This window comes from Loxodonta africana, chromosome 6 (assembly GCF_030014295.1).
Source record: "Loxodonta africana isolate mLoxAfr1 chromosome 6, mLoxAfr1.hap2, whole genome shotgun sequence".
NCBI lineage: Eukaryota > Metazoa > Chordata > Mammalia > Proboscidea > Elephantidae > Loxodonta > Loxodonta africana.
In genome coordinates, this window is record NC_087347.1 from 44,977,688 (window position 1) to 45,004,927 (window position 27,240).

The window sequence follows — 27,240 nt, forward strand, 5'->3', positions numbered from 1 at the left end:
TGGTGAAAGGATAAGGGAGAATTTCATGTATTTCACATGAAAGGATATGCAGGATATAGTAAGTGGAAAAAAAAAAAAAGGTTATTAAGTAATACGTGTAGTACTGACCCCAGGTACTTAAGAACATATATTTGTACGTGTAAACTTACATACATATTTTTTAAAATGTAAGAACTCAGAGGTATATAAATTGAACATTAATAGTGGCTATTATTGGAATTAAGAGGAAATTTCACTTTTCTGTATATATTTTAGCAATCATGTATTTTTATATAACAAAAAAGAAAAAACACCGAATAATCTATGTAATATGCCTAGTTCAGTTTAAGGCACTTAACAAGAGCTTAATGAACTGTAGGTATCATCACCATCATCATTCAGTTGAAATCTATTTGGAAGACCAAATAAATATGAATACTTGCTTTGATCGTTTTAAACAACTATTAGATAAAGGCCAAGTTTTCAGAATGCTTTTTCTTTTATTAGTAAATAAACCAAGCCCAGGTAAAAGCAGGTAACTAGCACTCCTAACAGATTACCAGGCAGTGTTGGCAGCCTCACTCACCTCACCTATATAATTATGATCAAATAAAAGCTGCCATCAGGGAGTGTAATAGAAAACATCGGCTGTGCTTTTAATTCCGATCCAGACCTACCAGGTCTTCTATTTGCCCTTCAAACAGCTCTCAGAATGCTGATTCTCACTACCTCACCAGTGTTTTAAGAAACATGTTGACACTTCAGGAATTAATTCACTTCTGAACAGCTTTTACTGGAGAGCAGATTATTAGGTAGGGAGTGGCAGGCACAAGCTGTGCCATCTGGCTAATGTGGGCAAAATGCTTCTCTGTCTCCAGGTACACACAGACAATATGGAGGCTGAGTCCTAAGATACTGGCAAGGGACTTGTTACTGGGAGAAGGCTCTCATTGGAACACTGCCCTGTTTGTGATCCCCCACAGCACACAGGACAAATCCCAAACCTCTCATCAAACTGAAGCCCTCCTGACCTGCCTATTGATTCTTGCTTCCTGGAGTTCTGAAGCCCAAATCATCTGCCCTGTGGTATAGACTGAGTCTCTGCCCTCACTTCGAAGAGAGGACCCAAGACAAGCAAAAGAAACAGGCTTTAAGAAAACATTATGGGGTAAAGTGCTGACGTTTTGAGAGAGGAAAGAGATCATACGGACAGAAATAGCTAGTTTTTATTGTATTCTTTCTTTTTTGGGGGGGGGGGAGTGAGGGCATGTCACCTGTAGAGTATCCAGATGTATTAAGTGGGCTATGAAACAAGAGCCTATTAACCTTTCTTCTTCTTGCTACTAGATATTTGGTGAATGTTTATGGCCTGATCTTAGAGCTGATGGAGTAAGGCCGTGTTTAAATTTAAACAAGCTTATTCAATAGATAACTAGAAGTGTCAACGAATAATTTTGAGTTTATCTGCTTTTTAAGAGTTTAATTAGAATATGTAAAGATATGGCAACATTTAAAATATGCAGGTAAAGGAAATGGAAACTCTAAAAATGCAACATTTTGTACTTAAATCATCAAGCATTTATAAAGAATGAATATGAAGAAAGTTAGACTTACTTTGAATGCCAAGTTGTCCTGCAACCATTCTTTGTTCTTTATTTCTTCCATTCTGTAGCTTCAAATAAAAACAACAAGGTCACACTCCCTGTTTGTTTTTTCAGAGGCACACTCTATAACACCTCTTTAAATACCTCAATAGGCTTCTTACCCAGAAAAAAAAAATCAAAATATCACATTCACAGTTAAATTATCTGAGTACTAGCAAGAGCCATTAACTCCATAAATCCCATTTTATGTAGCCAAAGGGCAAGGCGACTCTTTTTTTAAAAAGTAAAAAGACAATGAAAGTATAAATATGTTAAACCAGCATATCACAATGTTTCAAACAGCTCAATAAAATCAGATTCTATGGTATAGTATAGATGCTATAATAGCTCCAAGTTAGAACAGGCTCTTAGAACGTGAGATTGATAGTCAGCCTGCTCCTTTTAACACTGAGGCAAAGAAGAGAATCGTTAAGAGTGGGAGTTCTCACCCATACAAACCTGGCTATGCATCTTGACCCTGCCACTTACTAGTGACATAATCTTGAGCAAGTTATCTACCTCTCTATGTCTATTTCTTCACCGCCAAAATGAGCATAATATCATCTATCTTATAGATTTATTGTGAAGACTGAATGTACACAAAGCACCTAGCACAGTGCCTAGTACACCAAAAGTGCTTAATCAATGCCCAGTTACTGTTTTTCTGTAAATTGCCTAGTTAAGCATACATAAGCCACACAGGGGCTTGATGCTTGATAATCAGGTACCACTTCTGAGGGTTAGAGTGGGATTAATCAGAAAATGAAAGATTGAAACAGACCCTTTCTCTTTTCAGATGACAGGTCCTTTGTAAGGTACACATAGCATATACTGTCAACCATCTGATACACTCAGCTTTCAAATGACAGTTCTCCTCTGAAGCTACCCTAGCCAAAAGAAAAAAAAGTACACTATTTGTAAAGCTGTGACTTGCTAAATTTGTGTGTCTAAATTACAGAAAAACATGTAAATTGCTTTTGTCACTAATAATCACTCACTTGGCCAGAGGCCAATCACTATAGAGAGAACTTGGTTCCCCACAAGGACATATTTCACTTTCACATATTATTAAAGAGAGTAAGATCAAATCGAAGGTAGATTTAAAAAGCATTATATTGCAGAGTCACGCAAATTTTTCACTTTACAGTATTGTCTTAGTCATCTAGTGCTGCTATAACAGAAATACCACAAGTGGATAGCTTTAACAAAGAGAAGTTTATTCTCTCACAGTAAAGTAGGCTACAAGTCCAAACTCAGGACGTCAGCTTCACAGGAAGGCTTTCTCTCTCTGTCAGCCTTGTCATCAATCTTCCCCCAGAATAGAAGCTTCTCTGCGCAGGGACCCCAGGTCCAAAGGACACGCTCTGCTCCCAGCACTGCTTTCTTGGTGGTATGAGATCCCCCACTCTCTGCTTGCTTCCCTTTCCTTTTATCTCTTAGGAGATAAAAGGTGGTACAGGCCACACCCCAGGGAAACTCCCTTTACATTGGATCAGGCATGTGACTTGGTAAGGGTGTTACAATTCCACCCTAATCCTCTTTGACATAAAATTATAATCACAAAATGGAGGGCAACAAATGACAGACTACTAGGAATCGTGTCCTAAACAAGTTGATACACATGTTTTTTGGAAGACATAATTCAATCCATGACATTCTACCCTTTTGCCCCCCAAGGAAATCACATCCTTGCAATATAACATATTCATTCCATCATATAGCAAAAGTCTTAACTCCAAGTCCAAAATCCAAAAATTCCTCTTCATCTGTGAAATCCAGGATACAAGTTATCTGCTTCCAAAGGTATAACGGCAGAACAGGCAAAAGCTAGACATTTCAATTACAAATGGGAAAAACTGGAGGAAAAGAAGGGATAACAGGCATCAAGCAAGTGAGCAGAACACTTTATATTAGCCCTGAAGGCTTGAAAACAACCCTCTGTTCTCTGGGACCATTTACACAATGGCCCTGCCCTCCGGATTCTAGGTATTGGCCATACCCTCTGGATTCTGAGTAAAGGCTCCTCGGCCCTGAGCTTCAGCTCTGCCTTCCAGGCCCACTGAGACAGCAACTCTGCGCCCTCAGCTTTCGGCACACTGTTCTCCTAGTCCATCTGAGTGGGGACTCCACCCTTAGAAACACTAGATGCCATGGCTCCACCCTTTGAAACCCCAGAGATCCTGGCCATCCATACCTTTTGAGACTGAGGCAGCTTAGCTTCTTGTGTTCCTTGTCTCATCAGCTTCTGCTTCTTGTGGCCTCTCAGCCGTTGGGCCTCACACCCGCAACTGCCCTGTTCGGGCAAGAGTTCCAAAGCTCTGTAGCTCCACCGATAAGTGCCTGCAGGCACCCCACTCCACCAGAAAGCCTCTTGCAAAAAGGCACTCAACTCTCTTGCTCCGTGGGTCGGCGAGCCTAGCTCCACTCCTCCCAGGAGGCACCAAACTCCGCCAAGAAGCCTTCTGCACACAGGCGCTCAGCTCTCTCATTCTATGGGTTGGCTTCAGTGCTGTCTGGCGCTGGTCTCCTGGCTCTGCTGCTGCTGCTTCTCTGCCACTGCAAGTTCTCTGCTGCTGCTGCTTCCACATTTTGGGTATCTATTAGAGCCGCGCCCTACTCTCTCAGTGCCAAATTCTGTCTTAGTCATCTAGTGCTGCTATAACAGAAATACCATAAGTGGACGGCTTTAACAAAGTTTACTCTCTCACAGTAAAGTAGGCTGAAAGTCCAAACTCAGGGCATCAGCTTCAGGGAAGACTTTCTCTCTCTGTCGGCCTTCTTATCAATCTTCCCCCGGACTAGGAGCTTCTCTGCACAGGGACCCCAGGTCCAAAGGATGCACTCTGCTCCCAGCTCTGCTTTCTTAGTGGTATGAGGTACCCAACTCTCCACTTGCCTCCCTTTCTTGAGAGATAAAAGGTGGTGCAGGCCATACCCCAGGGAAAATACCTTTACACTGGATCAGGGATATGACCTGGTAAAGGTGTTACAATCCCACCCTAATCCTCTTGAACATAAAGTTACAATCGCAGAATGAAGGACAACCACAGAATACTGGGAATCATGTCCTATCCAAGTTGATACACACGTTTGAGGGAAAATAATTCAATCCATGTTGGAATCATATGTCATTTAATGCTACTGTAATTTTGAAAGCATTTTTATAGCCTTGTATGAGCTAACACTCAGGTATTCAGCTCCTAAATCTTGTGAGAAACTCACAATTCACGTACCATACATAGTGCCTGCCTACTAAATGAATGAATGATCAAGGTCACAGATTAAATATAGGCAAATTAAACAGAAAATTATACACAGAGCACATGGGTTCCAAATAGACTACTTAGGCAGTATACAGGTTTATCTTCATTTACAAAATAGACAACAGCATGGCAGGCTTTTAACTAAGAATAACAGTATAACTTATATTAGACAGACAATAGTAGAGAAAGCACAGAAAATCTGATCTGAATCCAAAATCTATCTTGTTCATGATTTGATTCTTAAAAAATGAAGATATACCAAAGTAACAATGTGACCAATACGTAGTTTATTAAATATATCATGGTATAGTGGAAGGAGCATGGACCAGGCCCAGCTCTGCCAGTAATTAGAGGTGAACAATCACTTAATGCTCTTTAGGCCTAAGTTTCCTTACATGTTAAATAAGAAAGTTGGACAATATAACCCATAACATCCATTTCTGCTCTGAAATTCTATTGCTCACAGGTGTCTCTTGCAGCTTACATTCTCCAAGAAACCACTTATACTACAAGGGTAGTTAATGTTTTCATCACACACTTTTATCGAAGTGTTTATAATTTAACCATGAAATTGCACTCTGGTCTAAGTCTGCATTACAGATTCCACATACCTTTATACAAGGATAAGGTTATGTTAATACTTATCTTCTCAAGACAAAAGGTTAATAAAAGAATAATTCTAATGATACCTTGTACTATCTATGGCTAACGTAACCAGCAAAAGTAACTATGTGATATATATGTTTATAAACCAGAAAGAAATCTTTCATCACTCAATCACAAAAAAAACTTTTGCTGAAATCATTAAAATAAGCTCAGTAAAAAAACAAAGCACAGAGCATTAAGTACAAAGATATTTATTGTAGCATTGTTTGTAGTAACAAAAGATTGGAAACAATCTAAATACACATCAGCAAAGAAAGGGTTAAACACACCATGATACATCTAGAAAATGGAACCATGTACAATTATTAAAATAATAATTAAATAGAGACAGCTGCACATGAATTATGTGAACAGTTTCCAAGAAACCTGATTGGGACAGTGGGCATAGTGTGCTACCAGTTGCACAAAAGGAAAAAACAAAAATGATATTATGAGCATAGACTATCTCTGGACGGTTACAGAAGAAACTGGTTAACAAGACCTATCTCTGGGAAAGGATCTGGTGTCACCATTATAGCGGCAGGAGGAACACATACTTTTAAAAGCCCTTTGAAATCGATGACTGCCCTGACAGGGAGCACAATAGAGAACCCCTGAGGGAGCAGGAGATAAGTGGGATGCAGACCCCAAATTCTCATAAAAAGACCATACTTAATGGTCTGGATGTGACTAGAGGAATCCTGGCGGTCACGGTCCCCAAACCTTCTGTTGGCACAGGACGGGAACCATCCCCGAAGACAATTCATCAGACATGAAACGGACTGGACAGTGGGTGGGAGAGAGAAGCTGATGAAGAGTGAGCTAATAATATCAGGTGGACACTTGAGACTGTGTTGGCATCTCCTGTCTGGAGGGGGGATGGGAGGATAGAGAGAGTTGGAGGCTGCCAAAGTTTTCACGAAAGGAGAGACTGGAAGGGCTGACTCATTAGGGGGAGAGCAAGTGGGAGTAAGGAGTAAGATGTATATTAACTTATATGTGACAGACTGACTTGATTTGTAAACGTTCACTTGAAGCTCAATAAAAGTTAATTAAAAAAAAAAAAAGCCCTTTGAGTACATTTTGAACTTTTTTGTCCACGGCCATGTCCTACTTTTAAAAAGTTAAATTTTGACAGGAAAAATTGAACAATGAAAAAAATATTCAACTGTACATGTAGACACACATGTAAATACACATACGACAGAGACTAGAAGAAAATACACCAAAATATTAACAGTGGTTGTCTTTGAGTAGTGAGATTATGGGTGATTTATTTTCCAGATTAGCTCAATGAATATGTATTAGCTTTGTAATCACAAGAAATTACACATATATTTAAAAACAATGGCACGTTTGTATTATAATTTTTTCAGATACTAAATGAAGTACATTCTTTTAGAATATGTATATTTTTAGTAAAGCTCTGAAACCTTTTCATGCTGCAATTCTATACAGTTGCTCCAGACTCACCCCTAAGTTATATGTAGGTTCCTTGAGACTCAAGTTTGGGAGAGATGCCTGGAGAGCATTTACATATTTTGTTCCTGCTGCTCCTTGAGCTGTAGGCAGAAGAGGCATACTGAGTTAAGATTTACAAATTATTTTCAAATGAATCTTCAACAATGGCTCAGTCCAAGGTCAACCACTTTTCAGAAACAATCATACTGAAAAGACACCATCTTTCAAAATACCCTAAACTTTTCAGGCACCTTAAAAAACCAAAACCAAACCCAGTGCTATCGAGTCAATTCCGACTCATAGCAACCCAGGTACGTTACTGAATTTAAAATACCAGATCATCAAATGTCATTAAGAATGAGCTTAAAATGCTAGTCCTGTTCTTATCCCTTTAACAGACATTGAGGAGTATGTAGGGGGAGGGAGGCTTTTAGACCCCTGGGTCTCAGCCACACACTTTAGGCTGTGACTCTATAATGGCAGTGGGCTGCTAACAAAGCCCAAGCTGAGGCTGAGGCTAAAAGACAATGGGGGAGCAATGGGGAGATAGGAAAGGCCAATGTGAGCCTGGTCCCTTTATGGAAAGAGGAGTTATCAGCAGACATTGAAGATGCCCATTTCCATGAGGGGGCTGTGTGAAACCAGGGACATATGCAGGGCAGCAATGGGACCCCACTAAGAGGATATCACCCAGAGTTGAATGGTGGTCATGCCAAAAAGCAGCAGGACTCAGCACACACTGTAAAAGCACTAAATGCCCACAGCTCCTCCATAGTCTGTGCAGGAAATGGGGGTGCTGGCTCCTTGAAGGCCAAGAATGTCACGAATTGCTTGGGGAATTCTGCAGCGGGTCGAGGCTCCAGGGTCATGGGCATGAGCCTATGGAACCAGCAGATCTGAGATATGAAGGATATGAAGGGATATGCTCTTCAGCCATAAACTAGTGGGGCTGTGGACATTCAGGTTCCATTCCATTCACCTATTCAACAAATGAATCTTTACCAATTATACCAAATATGCACAAGGTACTTTCTTTAGACCAATGACAGGCAAAAATTCTTACCAGACTGCTTGTATTTCTGGATTTTTGTCTTCAGGTCTATTCTGTGGATGTTCTTTAGGCATTTTTCTAGTAAATCCAATTGATCTGGAGCAACCAGATTTTGTTTCTCCAATTCAACCACAAGATCCAGGAAACTCTAAGAGAACCACCAACAAGAAATAAATGTCAGTAGAGCTGACTATGAAGGCACAAATGCAAACCTCAGGCAATATGATTTATAATAACAAGAAAATGTGACAAGATGAGACCCTTCAGCACCCTTCAGTGATGCTAAGGAGGACATCTCTTTTATAGTGTGCCTAAGACCATGAGCGGAGCCCTGGTGGTGCGATGGTTAAGAGCTCGGCTGCTAACCAAAAGGTCAGCAATTCAAATCTACCAGCTGCTCCCTGGAAATCCTATGGGGCAGTTCGACTCTGTCCTATAGGGTGGCTAATGATTCAGAATCAACTCGATAGCCCCAGGTTTGGTTTTTTTTTAGTTTTAAGACCATGAGCAAATGGCCCTTCAGGATTTTACTCAGAAAAGAGGTGGTGGTAAGTCTTTTGGTAACCAAATGGTATCTAGGTTGGGACAGACACATGGGCCATTTTGTGTCATCAAGGAGTAGTATGCGTGAGAGCAGCCTAAAAACAAAATTCTCTAGGCTGGTATTCCACTGAAAAACTCTAAGGGCTTCTCCGTAAAAGGGAGAAAGAAGATAGCTGGGAAAAAGATTTTGGGAGAAAAATTCCAATTATACAGTGTTCAAGTTCTTAAAATATTTTGATTGATGCTGGACATTCCAACTCATCTGACTTAGGGGGTCAAAGGTCTAACAGGGCTAGGGTATTTTTCATTACTCATTCATCCTGGGCCACAGGAATTGTGAAAGGACTACATTTCAGAAAAAGGCATTGCTTTTAGTTTTACTTCCCTTCTGTCTAACATTTGGTCACTGTGTTATGAATAAATAAAGTACTGTCTTTATTTTAAAAAACAATAATCACAATTAAGTACATACAAATGACTGGAAGAGAAGTTGGTCAGGAAACCTCAAGAAAGAAGCTCTCTTTTGCATTTTCCTTTCCATTTTACATTTAATGGTGGTGCATACAGATTTCACAAACAAAACTGCAATCATTGTAGTGCGTAAGGAAACTCTTAAGCAATGGCTTACGGAGTCCTTAGAGGCAGCACAACCACTAAGGACCTATTTTCATAAGAGAGACCCAAGCTTTTCCTGGCCTGTCCTTAGGTCAGCAATACAACGTAGGGCCAAATGGAATTTAAATACTCTTCCAGCAATAACAACATCCCTGGAATGATCAATCTCACCTAGTTTTCAACCCCAAATCTCTACTTTTGCCATTCCCTGGATATACTGGCAGATATACTGGTCACAAAGACCTTCCCCTACCCCCGCCTCCACAGGCAGCCTTCACACTGACCTTGACTCACCGAGGAAAAAGAGATGGCAGTAGGGAGACAAGATGACAGTATAACAGCATCTCCCACCTATTTCTACTCAGCATGAGCAGATGGGTCTTCCTAACCCCCCCAGGTGATCTGTCAAACCAGGGAGAAAACTGATGTATAAACCAGGTCCATGGATTTTACAGAAATAAGGATAAAATCCAAGGATGAAAAAAAATACTAAAGGTCACACTAGGAGATATTACCCTATTTCCTCTCAATTAATAAACCAGTTTTCTTCCTATCAATATTATTATAGAAAAACCCATACTCTTCTCACCTCCTGCCTTCACCCCCTGAGTGGGCCTCCCTGCTCAGGTGTCTGCCTCCCTCTCTTCGTACTGTAAGGAGTAGCCTCCAATTTCTCAGAGGCTCTTAGGAACATGAACCAGAAATAGACAAGTCACCTTATCTTTGGCTATTTTGCCTCGGCCTGTGTAATCCCTCAGGAGAAAAATTAATGAGGACACGTCGGATTTGTCCAAATCCTCACTAATCTCTGTCAACAGCACCCTGTAAACAAAAAAAAAAAAAGTTTTTTAAGTAAATTCATGTATCTGTCCTAGTGAGAACACTGAGCCCATCTCTCTCCTATGCCAACAATGGTTAAAAGGCTGTTTCTTGCCCACTGGTTCTTGGCATGTGAATGTGCCCCCAACAAAACAAAAAGCCCCCAGAAAAGACCTTACAAGACCTCAGAAAGGAAGCTTCTCCTTTCCCCTGTTTTCAGTAGAAGATGGGACTTCTCTTCCCAAGTAACAGCTCTGAAAACGACAAGAGAACAAAACTTCCCTAAAGAATCCCCTCAACTCCCCCAGCAGTTATGGTGAAATGAGTTAAGAACCTAAATGAGTAACATGAAAGACAGAAATAGAATTCAAAATGACTTTGTCTTCTCTGTTTAACAGTCATTTACTCCAAAGAGAAGGTGTAATACTAACCAGGAATATACTCAACACCTGGTTAACTCTGGATTAATCCCATTCCCTAGAAGCTTCAGCCCAAGATATACAGCTGATGCAGTCCATGGTAATGTTAAGGCAGAGCTTCTCAAATCTGTATGTGTACACAGGTCACTTAGGCATCTTGTTAAAATGGATATTCTGATTCAGTAGGTCTAGGGTGGGGCCTGAGATTCTGCTTTTCTAACAAGCTCTCAGGTGATGCCAATGTGGCAGCCGATCCAGGGACCACAGTTTGAGCAGCAAGATTCTAAAGCAAGGAAACACCTGGGATATCCTGTCCTATTCCTGAACTCAAAGGGTGAAAGGCACCTGGGTGATGAGGATTCTGACTATAAATGTCTTTGTACAGAAAGCCCTTCCTTGCTCACTCACCTCTGTCCCAGTTGTAGGTACCTTTACACTTGATTAGGTCTCTTAGGAGACCTAGTAATTAGCGTTATTACCATTATACTTTAATCACACTGCTTAGAAGACCATTTCCCCAATTAGACCCTAAGACTCCTGAGGATGGGAGATTCTTCACTCATTTTTCCCTAGAGCTTACCAAAACTCCTGGTATATGTCGACCCACATAAAGCCCACTAAACAGATGAACGAAGGAACCTAGCTCTCTCCTTCATCTGCCCAGCCTCTCTGACCAAAGGGCCTGAGAAACAATCTCCACTCACCATAGCAAAGAAACAGAAAATGGAGAGAGTTCCCTAACTTATTCATTGAGGTAAGTTAATGCTCTCAAAAATTTTTAAGATTACTGACATTATATAATGTTGGATGGGTGGAAGATGATCAAGAATAACAATGACAACAATAATAATAATAAACCCTAGCATTTGCAAGTGCTTCACAGTTTTAAAAAGTACTTCACATAATAAATTATCACAACTGGTCCTCACCACAACCTTGTGAGGTTGAGTATCATTATTCTTAGCTTTACAAGTAGGAAAACTAAGGCTCAATTGATGTCAGTGACTGGTTCAGTCTACATGGCCTGTAATTGGTAGGTTTGAGGCTTCAAGCAGACCCTCTGACCTCAAATCTGATACACTTTCCAAAGCCTGCAGTTCATTCAGGTCTCTTTAATATATTTCTTGATAACATACATCATCTGTAAATATACATTAGTAATATAACTAAAGGCTAGTGGTCTAGAGGAAAAGGAAAACACCAATTGCAAGTTACAAGTTCTCTTCCTTTTCTCTAGAAACACAGCCTTTCCAGTGACTTCTGAGCCCATAAGACAGTACTATCTGAACAGCAAGAAGGAACAACTCAGACTGTCTGAACTAAAGCAGATTCTAGCAGTCATTCCCTCTTTCAACTGAAAGGGGCTTTTTGTTGTTGTTACTTCCCTCTGAGTTGACTCCAACTTTTGGTGACTTTACGGTTAATTTAGATTGTCAGGATATGGGGAACTGACAGGAAGGGAGGCCACCTTAACTAACTTCCTCAGCAGGCAAGAACCAACAAGAATTCAGGAAGGAACATGGAGCTCTACGAAAGTACTAAGTTTCTGTCAAACTTGTTTCCTTTCTCAGCACCCAAAAATTGCCAGGTTCTGACATCATTGAAAAGTAGCTAACAAACACCACTGCAAATCTCACAGTCAGAAGTCGGCAAGAATTACTAGGTCGTTCTTAGTCATTCCTATCTCTCTTTATTTCTTGACATTCTATCCTTCAGGCAAACACACACCATCTGTCCCTTGCATTTCTAGTATGATCTTCTACACAATTCCTTGAAACAAACACATTCTAAAAATCCAAAGAGTTCAAAAGAATGAAGCTACATCATATGACACTTGGATCAGTGGATAAAGAAAGGAATGTGGCTGCTTTTCTTTCTGTCCTCACTTCTACCATTCACAGAGTCTGGGCTGCCTCACTCCCTCCCACCGCTCCAGCCTCAGGAAGAGGTGATGAGTTACCTATAGTCCGAAACAAGGTGAGGGTCCCTGAGCAGGAGGGCCTCCACGGCAGCTTTGTCCATCTTCAAGATCCGTTTGAGCAAGTCAAACCGCCTCATTCTGTACAGCAGCTCAGCCAAGCCCATGGCAGACAGCTTACCTCTCTCACTTAAAATATCCAGAAGGTCCCTGACATTAGGTAGGGCCACATCTCTAGCAACATCCCGGCACAAAAAGAGAAGCATCTCCTTCTCGTCTTCGTCAAGTGCCTCTTCAACCTGATGGATGACTGCAGCAGGCACCCCGCACCGTGTCATTCCAAGGAACTGCAGTAATAAATCTCCAGACCACTCAACAGAAAGCCATGAGGATACTGACTTCATTTCTGATGGCTTTCTTCATTTCTTTCAGAATCCTTTCCAGTGGAGGAGTTCTGTGGTTAAAAGGGAATTTTTTTTAAATCTTCTAATCAGGGTAACTAGGCTCTTCTTTTCTTGCTGGTCTCCCTAATGTAGGTTTAATTCAGTGTTGAGTCTAAAGAAAGGGATCCTCAGTAATCAGAGTGACTAATCCAAAAACCCAGACAGACAGACAAAAAAACCTACATTTTAAAGAATATGTAAATTAAAGAATATGTAACAGAGAAAAAAAAAATCATCTCTAAAAAATCCCACGTACTTTATGAGAACTTACCAGAATGGAAAACATAGTAAGGGGAAAATCACAACTAGGGAGTTAATGACTAAGTTGCAAATGAATGACCTCAGTGGGAGGGAGGGGAAAAAAGCCACTGCCTAAGCAGCTGACTAGACTAGAGAAACTGGTATCACTGGGGTTAACTCATATTTTTAGTGACCCCACCATGGTGGGCTTGAATAAATATGAATGTTAGCAAAAGGAGGATATCACAAAGGATGGGAGAAAAGAGGTTTCAGGCCCTACTAGACCCTGTTTTTCCAGTTGATCTACTTGAAAGTCCCTCCTTCACGCCTATAATCAGAAGCCTCAACAGCCATCCTCCCAGAAGTTCCAAGCCCTTTTCACAACTTCATAATGATATAGGACCTGCCACTACAGCTGAACAAAGGCATATCAAGTTTCCATCACCTCTTCAGACCCTGAGCCCCCTGGAAGTACTAAAGGCCCCCAACTCTCAATATATGGTCATATGGCAGTAACTGCCACCAGCATCCCTGATAGTGTCATTGGAAGGCAGGCAGGCTATGGAACAGAAGATCTAGGAAAGATCTCACTCCTGGGACGTCAGTGGGAGGGGTTGGGAGTTTAAACCACGGGTAGCAATATATTCTTAATTTTCTTCCACTGGAACTCAACACATTTTCTATCAAAATTTGAGTTGCAAATGGCAGTCACTGTCTACACTACTCTTAAGTTTTATAGCTATATTTAGGTTAAATGAGCTCCTGTGTTCTGGGTAAGCACCTTGACAGTTCCTATTAGACAACATTTTGGGTTATAAACCTAATCTTAGCAAAAAATAATTAGACACACAACCCATTTGCAAGTTGCTAACTATTGCTATGTACTTTGTATACAAGAATATTTGTATATTTATCTAGCTAACTTAAAGGATTACTGTATCTGTTTTATTTATCTATAAATAATTTCAGTCCAGAAAAGATCTGAGGCATCTTATAATAAAAATATATAAACAGAAAAATTTTATATGAGAATAAGGGAAAACAAATTAGGTTAGAAAGTAGAAATGGGGTAGAGGGATAGAGAATACAACGCACACATGTAGGCCAGAAAGGCTTTAACAGATGTTAGTGGACTATGAATTTGTCTCTGAGCTTCTTGGCAGCCAGGACAAAAAGGAATATATGGGAAATTAAATAGGTCTTGCTATCGAAGAGAAGAAAAACAGATTCTCAAAGGAAGCACAGCTTTCCTGTAGCTCCAGAATTCTTCATCACCAGAAATATTAATCAGTATGTTCACTGTCTAAAAATAATAAAGTTACACTTAAGTCAAAATTCACCTTATTTTATTAAGAAAATTGTTTAAATTAAAACAGACCATTCATTCATATCTTTCATACTGGCCTTCCCACTCTAAAGAGGTGAGCTCTTACTAAAAACAGACATTTTATCTAATGTATACTTGCTAACTTTTAATAAGTATTGGTGTGGCTGTGCTAATCCCATGCCCATTCATCCAAACATCACTCATGTAGGGACTTTTGTGAATTACTAAGAAGTAAAATGTACTAAAACGACTGCTCACTGAAAGTAGAAAACTTGATATTTACATTATTTTTTAATCTGAAATGTAAATACTAATTTCATATGTTCAGGAAAGCCTAAATCTATACTCTACTCACAAGAGGGGAGCAGTACTATATAACCTAATTACCAGTTTCCATGCAGAGGAGGTCAAGTTCTTTTTCTTCTCATTAAAAGCCACAATTTTGTTATTACTTGTTATTATAAATTAACCAATAAAATATTCATACTCTAAAAGAAATAAAATAAATGAGAGGTCATCAAAGACACAAATAAGAAACGGGTTATTATCCAAACTCACCAGACAGGTTTGAAAAAGAACCAGATAGAACTGCTAGAAATGAAATGTTTAATTCCCTATTTTTAAACACAGTAATTTGACTATTGTCATTCATAATTATCAGTGGTATAACAATGCCATCAAGAGTTAAGAAAATTAGATAATCCTTTCAAAAAACATTATCTACTCAGTTAATTTCCTCCAACCACCATACACAAGGCTGCTTTCTGCCAGTCAGGCACACTCACCAAGAGAACTGGCATGCTGTCTTCCCTCTGAGCTAATGGGGGCACAGTTTGGCAGGAAAATCCAAATTACTCAGTGGTAGCATCTGGCACGTTCAGGAAAAATATCAAAAGGAAAACTACAAATTCTTGTGCTGAGCCAGGCCAACCAGATGCAGCAAAATATCAATGTGTTTAAGTTGGTGTGGGGGTGGGGGCAGTTAATTGTGTCCAGAGGTGATGGGCACTTGAAGAAGAATATGGAAGGCAGAGTTAGAGTTAGGGTCCAAATAGTCACTACTCTGTTGGTTAAGGAAATCCCACATCAAGAAATTAATATAAAAATTACTAAAGGGCTAAGGAAATTCCTAAGAACTTCAGAGGAAAACATAAAACCACCCCCCAAGGCCACTTTCACAACCCAGGGCACATGAGACATCAAGGAATAACTTCTGCTGAAGGGGGAGGTGAGCTCCTACTTAAAAATTACTCTGCACAAAAATAAAAATCACCATGACAGCAGAAACAAACAATGCACATCCTACAACTGAAAGAGTTTAAAATAAGTATCTTTAAATGCTCAAGGCGATAAGAAAAATTTCTGCAATATGATAGGCTAGATCAGGTTCTCAAATAGGGGCGATTTTGTCCCTCTGAGGACATCTGACAATGTCAGAAGTTAAGTTTCACCACAGCGACCCTACAGGGCAGAGCAGAACTGTCCCATAGGTTTTCCAATGAGTGGCTGGTAGGTTTGAATCACTGATCTTTTCTGGTTAGCAGCCAAGCTCTTAACTACTGCACCACCAGGGCTTCAATGAGGCAGAGCTAACTCAGTGGCAATGGGTTTGGATTTTTTGGTTGGAGTTAGTTTTGGTTGTCGTAACTGGGTGGTGCTACTGGTATCTAATGAGTAGAGGCCAGAAATGCCACTCAACATTCCACAATGCATATCCTCCCACAACAAATAATTATCTAGTCCAAAATATCATCAGTGCCAAGGCTGAGAAACCCTGCCCTAGATAATAAGAAAAAATTCTAGCTACAATATACTTAGAGATGCATAGTGATAATACTAAATTCAGGAAAGTGATTTCCACTGCAGGAAGAGAATGTGACTAGATAAGAATACAAAGTGGGGTACATACCAAAAAGGAGCCCTGGTGGCACAATGGTTAAGCACTCAGCTACTAACCGAAAGGTCAGAGGTTGGAAGCTACCACCAGATCCGCGGCAGAAAAGACCTAGCGATCTGCTCCCGTAAAGATTACAGCCTAGAAAACTCTACGGGGCAGTTCTATTCTGTCATATAGGGTCACTGTAAGTCAGAATCAACTTGACAGCATACAAGAACAACATATACCTAAAAGAGCTGAAAGCAGGAACACAAACAGAAATTTGTACACCAATGTTCATTACAGCATTATTCACAATAGCCAAAAGGTGAAAACAACCTAAATGCCCACCAAGAGATGAAAGGGTAAAAAAAATGTGGTATATACATACAATGGAATATTACTCAGCCATAAAGAGAAAGTCCTGATACATGCTATGACATGGATAAGCCTTGAAAACATTATGTTGAGTGAAATGTCAGACACAAAGGGATAAATATTGTACAATACAACTTAGATGAAATATCTTGACTAGACAAATGTACAGAGACCACAGTTTATTAGTGGTGACTAGAGGGGAGAGAGAAAGGGGAGTCGCTGCTTGGAGGACACTCAGTTTCCATTAACGGTGGTAGAATAATTTGGAAAGTGGTGATGGTTGTACAAAATTATGAATGTAATCAGTGTCACCTAACTGTACACGTAAAAAAAGGAGAATTGGCAAATATTTTCTTATATATGCTTTTTACCACAGTGAAACGATTAAAAAAAAAAAAAAGAATACAGAGGAAACATAACTAAATTTGTAATATTTTTCTTCATAGGCTGGGTGTCTTAGGCTGGGTTCTCTACAGGAACAAAATCAGTGAAGTATATATATATATATATATATATATATATATATATATATATATAAATATCTATAGGGGGCCCTGGTGGCACAGTGGTTCTGTAGAAGAGCAACACCAGTGAAGTGCATATTTATATATATATATATATATAGGGGGCCCTGGTGGCACAGTGGTTAAGCCACCAGGGCCCTCCATATATATTTATATATATACACTTCACTGATGTTTGCTTCTCTACAGAACCCGGCCTATACAGAGATTTATTTCAAAGAAATGGCTCACGCATTCATGGAGGCTGGCAAGTCCCAACTTCAAGGGTCAGGAGTCAGGCTGGAGGCTTGTCCTGACTCACATGGTTGCAGGGGCTGACGAACCCAAAATCTGCAGGTCAGAGGGCAGGCTGCTGGCTCACGTCCCAAGAGCCAGAGGTCAACGGATGACAAGTCAGATGCAGGACTGAGAGAGAGGGCAAGCTTTGCCAGAATATCCAAATATGTTGGATGCAGGCCACACCCTCAAGGAAACTCTCCTTTCAACTAATCAGCTGTTCACATCAGATCACAAAATGGAGGATGATTACATAGTATCTGCCAAACCACAGAGAATCATGGCCTAGCCAAGTTGACACATAACTAACCATCACACTGGGTGACGAGCATACAGGTGTTAAAATACTCCCCATGCCACATTCTCTAACCACAGCACAATAAAGTTAGAAAACAGTCATAAGCCAGAAAGGAACCCTATAGGTTTGAAACTGAAAAATTAGTTTCTATTTCTTACTCACTCAATCTTTACCAGTTCAATTAACAAGTACTATGTAAAAGAAGAATCAACTTGACAGCAGTGGGTTTGGTTTTTTTTTTTGGTATATAAAACAAAAACAGGTGGGAAGAAAAACAGAACATGCCACATAGAAATGACCTCATTTTAAATGAGGTCCTTTGTGTATATGTAGACAAACTTCAGAAGAAGAAAGCCTAAAAGGTATCCCAAAGTTATACTTCAGAAAGAACAGGTCAGATTTTATTTAGCATGGTTCAAAAGATGGGTGGGGAGTTAGATTCATAGGAGCCCTTCAGAGCCTTGTAAGAGGGTGCCTGCTCATCATTTACTGACCCCACTCCGCCTGAGCTGCCTGGCTCAGCAGTGTGCTCACCTCTTCTGAAGAGTCTCCTGCCTTCTCCTTACTCAGGTAAGGGACAAAGAAGCTATCCAAGCCCAATTCTTTTTTTCTGGTTTCAAATGACCAATCCTCCTGAGTTACCAATATTCTGTTAGTGTTATTTCACCCCCTGTTTTAAGCCATTTGCGTTTTTTTACCCTGAAAAAGGCATTTATATGTGTTTCTAGAATTTTAAGGAATTCTCCTTTCTGTAACCTCTCCTCTGAGACTTTCTTCAGGGTCTTACAGGCATATTGTAATTTAATAACTGTTTCCCCTTCTCTTCCACACCCACACAAAATTTCCAGCTCAGTACATACTGACTCTGGTATTCATAAAGAAAGAAGCCAAAACTTGACTGTTCCAGTTTCATTTTTGAGGTTGAAGTCATGGGATGTTCCAATAATTAGACACCAGATGTATGTCACCAGAGGCCAATTTTCACAACACTGGTTAATAAAAGGAGTGTCAGTCAGGTTCTGGAATTAGAAGCTACTCCAGGTATTTTGCGCTCTCGACTGATCTTCTGGGAAAGACATCCAGAACTCTGAGAAAGACCTTGCCTTGGTCAGGGAAGAAGGCAATCAGGAGGCTGCTACCGGGAGCCCTGCGCTCAAGAACACCCCACTCTAGCAGTGACCAACCTTAAAACAGTAAAATATGGCTGACTATAGTCAAGCTTCTCAACATTTCTTACGTAATGTCAACTCTGCTTTCAAACCACCTGATACTCAAAGCACATAACTTTCCCTCTAATCAGTAAATAGCAGCCAGCATGACCGGTTCCCACCATACCTTAACCTGGAATTGTTTGTACTCAAGGACATACTTAATACTTTGTACTGTTTCTCTACATGAAGCAAGGTCATGGCACGGCATGAAAGCAAGGTCATATCCACCGAGCCACAGTGTGAAAGCAAATACAGTTTCTCAGCAACCCCACAACACTGGGTAGCAATGCAGAGAAGCCTGCCTTGCCAGCTGCAGAAAGCAGAATGTACACCTGCAACTTTCAGGCATCTGGGAAACCCCAAAGAGACATGAACACAAAGTCCTTGAGAAAGTCACACAGAAGTTTCTAAAAGAATAAAGAAGGGGTTCATGATCCCTGTTGCCATCTCACAGGAGTTCTGTGTTGTATTCACCCTGAATATTAAACAACCCACCTTCCTCCTCCATTTGTGCACAGAATCTATGAATGTTGGTTGTGTGTGTAACAATTCAAGCAGCTAGTACAATGAACCAATCCGTCCTTCTCCCCCTGTAGGCATTTTAAACCTGGGATAGTACATGAAATGCCATTTTGTGCCCCCCAAAAATACCAAAATGAGAGTGTGTAACAATAAATCATCACATAGTTCCTGATTTCTGGTATGCTTCAAGCACATACTCAATGACAGTCTAGAGATCATGTACTTACTCTGAAGCATAAACACATTTCAATTTGGGGTATTACTGACCATTATTATGTATCAGTGGCTAAGAAGATGCGTTAAAAATTATTTGGCTTTACAAGCAATGCACTTCAATCTAGGCACACTACCCGCAAACAACAGATGATCCCAATCATAAAATAAGGAGGTATTATTTTATAAAGTTCTCTGATGAGGCTTAGCCCCATGTCTCTCAGAGAAGCTCCCATAAATCCCAACATAGTATCACCTCCAATAATTTCCCTAGTTCATAACAGCTACACAGAGGGTGCAGAAAACAGGAACTAAAGAATCACAGAACGAGAAAAGATCTAGATACACAGGAGATCGTGAATCATCTAATTGGATACAAAAACATGAGCATAGTCACCAGGGGAAATAAAACTAAATCTATTTGATGTAATGACCCACTCCGTCTTAACCAGTTAAATTTTCATTGAGGTAAACTCATACATAGCTCAAGCACCTAAGAGTATCCCTCTACTTCTGCCCAACATATAATCCAATTAAGACAAATATCTCAGTGTTCCCTGTACAGTGTCTTTCTGTCGCAAGGCATTTGTTCAAGCATTTGCCTCCATTTGAAAAACCCCTTCCCTCTTCTCAGTCTCTGCCCTTTGAAATTCTATCCCATCTCTCAAGGCATCTCTCCAATAAGCTTGTCTTGGTCCCAAAAATCAGGTCTTTGCTCCCTCCTTTGTAGCATTGTTTTTATTCTCTTCTGGCATTTATCTTATTCTATCATACATGACAGTTAGTTGGATATCTGTCATTTGTGGTGTCATGGACTGAACTGTTTCTGCAAAAAATATGTCAGCTTGGCCAGGCCATGATTCCCATGTTATCCTCCATTTTGTGATCTGATGTAATTGCCCTATGTGTTGTAAATCCTAATCTCTGCCTATGGCTAATGAGGCAAGATTAGGTTATGTTAAAGAAGATTAGTGTGGGATAGGACACCCTTACTCAGGTCATATCCCTGATCCATGAAATGGGAGTTTCTGGGGGTGTGGCCTGCATCACCTTTTATCTTACAGGAGATAAAAGGACAGAGAATCCAGCAGAGAGAAAGGGACCTCATACAACCATGAAAGAGGAGCTGGGAGTGGAGTACCTGAGAACTTTATATACATAGGGGAAGGCTGAGAGCAGCTGACAGAGAGAGAAAGCCTTCCCATAGAGCTGGTGCCCTGAATTCCGACTTCTGGCCTCCTAAGCTGTGAGAAAAAACTTTGTTTGTTTAATCCATTCACTTGTGGTATTTCTGCTACAACAGCACTAGATAACTAAGCCACGGAGTAAGGTCCTTGAAGACTGATAGGCTCTAACTCATCTTCAATAGGCTCTGGTAGGCCCTGCAAGGCCTGCCAAGCTCACCCTTCTCAGACCTTGAACAGACTGGTCATCATTACACAGGTACAGCAGGACTGCACATATATAATGCCCACTCATCCTTTCGTAACCTATGGACAATTAAGCAAGATGAAGCTAGTGGTCTAGTCAAGTATACCTGGAACCTGGTTGATAAATCTAGAAGACAGCTTGCAAAAGGGAACTTTTGCAACTCTCAGAGATAATTATGCCATTGCTTTAGGATGACTTATGATGCAACTGTAAAAGGCTGGGTAAGCCCCCATGCAGGCTTCCGGGGACCTGGCAGGACCTCACCTTGAACAGGTAGAATAGAATGTCTCCATCTAAGCTCACCAAACACCCCCGGCCCAATATCTCCCAGTACCTTTTGTTAAAAATGTATCCTTTGCAGTTATCACAATAAAGTGCAATTTCTATAAGATTTACGTGTTAGGGCTTTCATTTTTGCTAAACCTCCAACCCAGTCCTCTATGTGTATACTACATTAAATAAAAGTTCTCCTAGAATGGACTTGAAAATGCTTACAATTTAAAGTATTTTTCCCCAAATAGGACAGTCCCCTAACATCCCCCCAATTACTAATACCTTGTATGAAATGGTAAAATCCTCCATAACTAATCCTCTATAATCCACCAGGAGTAAAGTTACATGTGGCAAAAACGGATATTGATAGAAAAAACAACAGCTCTCAAACACAAGTTTGGAGAAACAGCATCATACAACTTAAAGTGGAGAAAGCCACATATACATATGTGTAGATAAGGTGGGTGGGTAGGTAGGTTAGGTAGGTAGGTAGAGAGATAACGGTTAAGAGCTCAGGCTGCTAACCAAGAGGTCAGCAGTTGAAATCCACCAGCCACTCCTTGGAAACCCTACGGCGCGGGTCTACTCTGTCCTATAGGGTTGCTATGAGTCAGAGTCGACTCGATGGCACACAACAACAGTAACAATATAAGTTGTATGATGCTGTATGATACAACTTAAGTAGGAGAAATCCATACATATATATAGTATGATGCTGTAGTATCATTAATCTTACATACAAAATTTTGCTGAAGATCATTCAAAAACAGTTGCAGCAGTACATCAACAGGGAACTGCCAAAATTCAAGCCGGATTCAGAAGTGGAACAAGGGATATCATTGATGATGTCAGATGGATCTTGGCTGAAAGCAGAGAACACCCGAAAGATGTTTACCTGTGTTTTATTGACTAAGCAAAGGCATTCGACTACGTGGATCATAACAAATAATGGATAACACTGCAAAGAATGGGAATTCCAGAACACTTAATTGTGCTCAAGAGGAACCTGTACATACATCAAGAGGCAGTTGTTTGAACAGAACAAGGGGATACTGTGTGGTTTAAAGTCAGGAAAGGTGTGTGTCGGGGTTGTATCATTTCATCATGCCTATTCAATCTGTATGCTGAGCAAATAATCCAAGAAGCTGGACTATATGAAATACAGGGAATCAGGATTCGAGGAAGACTCATTAACAACCTGAAAAATGCAATGAGACAACCCTGCTTGCTGAAAACAAAGAGGGCCTGAGGCCCTTACTGATGGAGATCAAAGACCACAGCCTTCAGCACAGATTACACTTCAAGAAAACAAAAATCCTCACAACTAGACCAATAAGCAACATCATGATAAATGGAGAAAAGACTGAAGTTGTCCAGGATTTCATTTTACTTAGATCCACAATCCACACCCATGGAAGCAGCAGTCAAGAAATCAAATGACGTATTGCATTGGGCAAATCTGATGCAAAAGATCTCTTCAAAGTGTTAAAAAATGAAGATGTCACTTTGAGGACTAATGTGCACCTGACCCAAGCCACGGTATTTTCAATCCCCTCATATGCGTGCAAAAGCTAGACAATGAATAAAGAAAGACCAAAGAAGAACCTAGGCCTTTGAATTATGGTGTTGGCAAAGAATATTGAATATACCATGGACTGCCAAAAGGATGAAAAGGTCTGTTTTGGAAGAAGTGTAGCTAGAGTGATCCTTGGAAGCAAGGACGGTGAGGCTTTTTCTCAAGTACTTTGGACACGTTATCAGGAGGGGCCAGTCCATGGAGAAGGACATTATGCTTGGCAGAGGGTCTGCAAAAAAGAGAAAGACCCTGGACAAGACGAACTGACACAGTGGGTGCAACAATGGGCTCAAACATAACCATTGTGAGGATGGTGCAGGACCAGGCAGTATTTTCTTCTGTTGTATATAGGGTCACCATGAGTCAGAACCAACTCGAAGGCACCTAACAACAACATATACATACAAACTCACTGCCATTGAGTCAATTCCACTGAGTGATTGTGACCCTATGGGACAAAGTAGAACTGCCCCTGGGGTATCCAAGGCTATAAATCTTTTCAGAAGCAAACTGCCACATCTTTCTCCCGCTAAACAGCTGGTGGTTTCGAACTGCCAAGCTTTTGCTTAGCAGCTGAGTGCTTTTAACCACTGTGCCACCAGGTTTTATTTATATATATATATATATGTATTATGTGCATATATGTGTGTATATATATATATATACATGTGTATATATATATACACATGTATATATATATATATAAACACTGCTGGCATAGTGGTTAAGTGCTACAGCTGCTAACCGAAAGGCTGGCAGTTCAAATCCCCCAGGCACTCCTTGGAAACTCTATGGGGCAGTTCCACCGTGTCCTGTAGGGTCGCTATGAGTCAGAGGATAGACCTGACAGCAACGGGTTTGGTTTTTTGTATATATACAAAGATTGTATATGAGTGTACAAACGTCTGAATACGACACTAAACTGCAGCCTCTGGTTATCTCTGAGGAATGGACTTCTGGGGACTTTATATACTCTGCATGTGTTTTAACCCAGGTAATTACAATACAACTTGACAGAAAAAAGTATTTGAAGAAAAAATATTACAATATAGAATGTTAAGTGCAATCCTGTGGTAAGTGCAAAGCCAGCCACCGAGTACATGAAAGTATAAAGGAAGGGTGCCCAAGGACAGAGGCTGAATTTAAAAGAGGAGAAATAGGGCTTATTACAATAGTGGTCTTACTTACCCCACTGTAAGTAATGGAAGTATGCGTGTGAGCACACGCAGCCTTCTGTGACCTGTCATTACTTCCCCAGTCCGGCTTAAACAGCTTTCTCAACCACACTGTATGCTTGTAGGGGGCAGAAACTAAGTTCAGATCCATCTTTATGTCCCCAGCACCCAGGGCTTTGCCTGGCCCCGAGAAGCTCAATTAATGTTCATAGGATTACACTGAATTAAAGGCAAGCAGGCATTTCAGCCCATCAACACGAGTTTAATCAGCCCTTGAGGCTCTACAAGAGAAACACAACCAGATTTCAAAGGCGCCCCTGACCCAAAACGGAGTACATTCCTGGGATTTAAAGGGCGACACGTCAGGCGACTCTGAGTCCCGATAGAGTCCCAAGAATCTCAAGGGAGAGTTGGAGGGCTGAAAGCAGGAGGCTCATCTTTTCTGCCAGGATCTGGGGATAATGCCCTGATGCCCCGAAGCCCAGGCCGACGCCCTCACCGGGGAAGGTAGAGAGAAAAGGGCCAACAAAGTTCTCGGGTCCACTCACGCCAGGGCAGCTGCCGGCTCTTCTTGCTGGATCTCCGCCTGGAACGGCGCTCACCCTCGCAGGATAAGCTCGGACGTGCCGCTCTGGAACGCTGGAGTTGGAAATGCTCCCGATAGGGCAAGGAACTGGAGGAGACTGTCACCAGTAACAGGGTGCGGCCTCCCGGGCTGGCGTCCCGGGACCTCTGCCTGCGGACCACTTGCGCGCTTCCTCCAGGCAGGCCGCCAGGTGAGGCTCTGTGCACATGTGGCTGTAGGCTCAAAAATCGAGGTCTAGGAGCTCCCCGCCCCAGCAACTTAGAAATTCTCATAAAGGCATACGCAGGTGTTGCGGTGCAGTAAAACCTTTATTCTGGGAAAGAATGCACACAAACACTGCGGAAAGTTAACGCGAAGCCCACGCTGAGTGAGCGCTGCCGCTGCGGGCGGCGACTGCGACCTCGGAGACACCGCGGACACCAAACCTACTTCCGGATCAGCTCCAGAGGCCTTCTGCCCCAGCTCAAAAACCACACGCAACTACCAGTCACGCAATTCTCACCGGGTTTTTTAAGGGATATACAAGTAGGTTCACTTTCCAAGTGCTATATACCACGTTAAAAGAGGGGCAAATGTCAGTTACAAACACAGAAATGTAAAACATAAAGTTGTCAGAAAAAGCAATCTTAATCAGAATACTCAGCGTTGAAGCTATAAGTAAAAAAAAAAAAAAGTAAAGCAAGTTAAATTTGGTGACATAAAAAATGAAAATATCTGTATGACAAATACATTCAAGATTCTCTTTCCAAACCCATCTTTTTGTTGTTTTTTTTTTTTTTTTTTTAATTTTGGAGCTAAGTCAAGTGTTTGTTCCGTCTTGGAAACTTGTAAGATTAGAGGAAGCGCCAGTGGGAAAAGTACCAAAAATTCAGTTTCTCTGAGACCTCTTACCTAAAGTAGTTCAAGCCCACCAGAGCCAGTCTTATTCTCCGGGATTTTCGGTGTCCAAAATGCCCTCTGGGTAGTAGGCTGGGAACCACCCCTCGTTCCATAAAAATAATTTTCAAAGGTCAACGAATTTAAATATTTGAGCGGGCTTTAGGATCCTTGAACTACTTCCTGCTCACTTGAATAATCAACTTATTCTGAATTTTATTGGCCTTTGTTGTATTGAAGGAACCCTGGTGGCGAAATGGTTGAAGCACGTGACTGCTAATAACATTTAAAAAAACAGGCTTAGGCCCTTCAGTGCAACTCCTGTCAAGCGAGAACATCTTGAAGTCATCTTAAATTTCCTTGTCTTTTTCCTGAGAAAAAAAATAAGCGGCGGAAATAGGTTTATTTTAGGGCTTTAAAAAATCCAATCTGTCCGTTAAGCATTCCCAAGGCAAGCTTCTTTGCAATTTGCCAAAATGTACCTTAAACTCAAGCTGCTTTGAGAGCTAAAGTCCCGGCCTACTTTACCAGGCTATTATGAGGCAGTAAAAATTTCTACAAGGCCGGTGCACCAGCCAGATAAAGGCGACCGTGCACACAGACAACTGGATAAAAAGTTCTTGTTCTAATCCACTTTCCGAAAGGAAAACTGCCAAATCTTTTGAGCAGTTCACTCCAGGAATTCAACAACTCTCAAGATTATCTTAAACCTGCTTGACTCTGGGGAGCCACCACCAAAACCCACAGCCTGTTTTCCGCCTCTTGGGGCTACAGAGGGTGACCAGTGTTGACCAAGGGTTATATTCCGGTTAGTCAGGTCCGTCGGGGCGTACCGGATCGCGCGTGGGTTTCCACGGCCTCCCCCCCTTCTGGAAAACCCGGGCTGGGGGGAAAGGGCCAGGGGGTGAGAGCCGGCAAGGAGCGCCCCGCCCAGTGGGGCGCGGGGCAAACCCGATATTAGGAATCGACAGGGTTGAGTCACCAGCCCACAAGGCCCACTCCTCCCCGACCCCCCCGCCCCGGCGCCCTCCGTCTCTGGGCCAGCTCGGGGAAGCGCGGCTCGGGGAGAAGGGGCGAGGGGTGAGGCACGCAGGGGTGTCAGGCGGCGGGGTCCTCTGCAACACTGACGCAAAAACTCTGGCGCCGAGTCTGGGGGAGAGGGTGTCGGGCGCACGCGCTGCCCTTGGGGGAGCGCCAGGATCAAATGTGGGGCACGTACCGTCCTGCCCACAGCTGGGGCTCTTCTCGGGCTCCCGCCTGCAAAGCTTCACCTTCGGACAGCGCACCCAAGATGGAGGCAAAGAAACCGAAACTCTGGAAGCGGACGTTGTGCTGGCGGATTACGATATGCGGCGCTCCCCTGCCGTTCTCCCTCCCCCACCCCCCCACCCATTGCCTCCGAGCCAGGAGCTTTGCTTGCCTTAGATTTCTCTGAACTTTCACCCTACAAAAGTTCAAGGGTGTGACATTCACTCTTAGGCCCAGACAGCTACCCCTCACCCACATTCATGCCACACTAGTCCCTTTGAGTTGAAATACTGTCCTGTTCGATGAACAAACACTGTTAATCTGTTTTGACTTCTACAACTGGATAAAACCAGGATGGACATTTAAAGTAGTTCACCCAATGGGTCAGATCCTGTTGTGCGTGGGGTTGTA

General features: G+C 41.6%; 1 protein-coding gene across 12 annotated transcripts in view; it reads right to left on the reverse strand.

Annotated features, from left to right (window-relative positions):
- Positions 1-26,914, reverse strand: part of CFLAR (CASP8 and FADD like apoptosis regulator) — a 44,554-nt gene extending 17,640 nt beyond the window's left edge. Inside the window, exons 1-6 of one of the 12 annotated variants that reach the window (XM_003406138.4) lie at positions 26,801-26,914; positions 12,399-12,810; positions 9,917-10,022; positions 8,055-8,190; positions 7,004-7,092; positions 1,594-1,651 (exon numbers count right to left, since the gene is read on the reverse strand). In XM_003406138.4, coding sequence (XP_003406186.2) covers positions 1,594-1,651; positions 7,004-7,092; positions 8,055-8,190; positions 9,917-10,022; positions 12,399-12,760 — 751 coding nt within the window. In that variant the 5' untranslated portion in view covers positions 12,761-12,810; positions 26,801-26,914. The other 11 variants (XM_064286825.1, XM_010602507.3, XM_023542418.2 and 8 more) reach the window with 11 other exon arrangements.
- Positions 26,915-27,240: the final 326 nt, after the last annotated feature.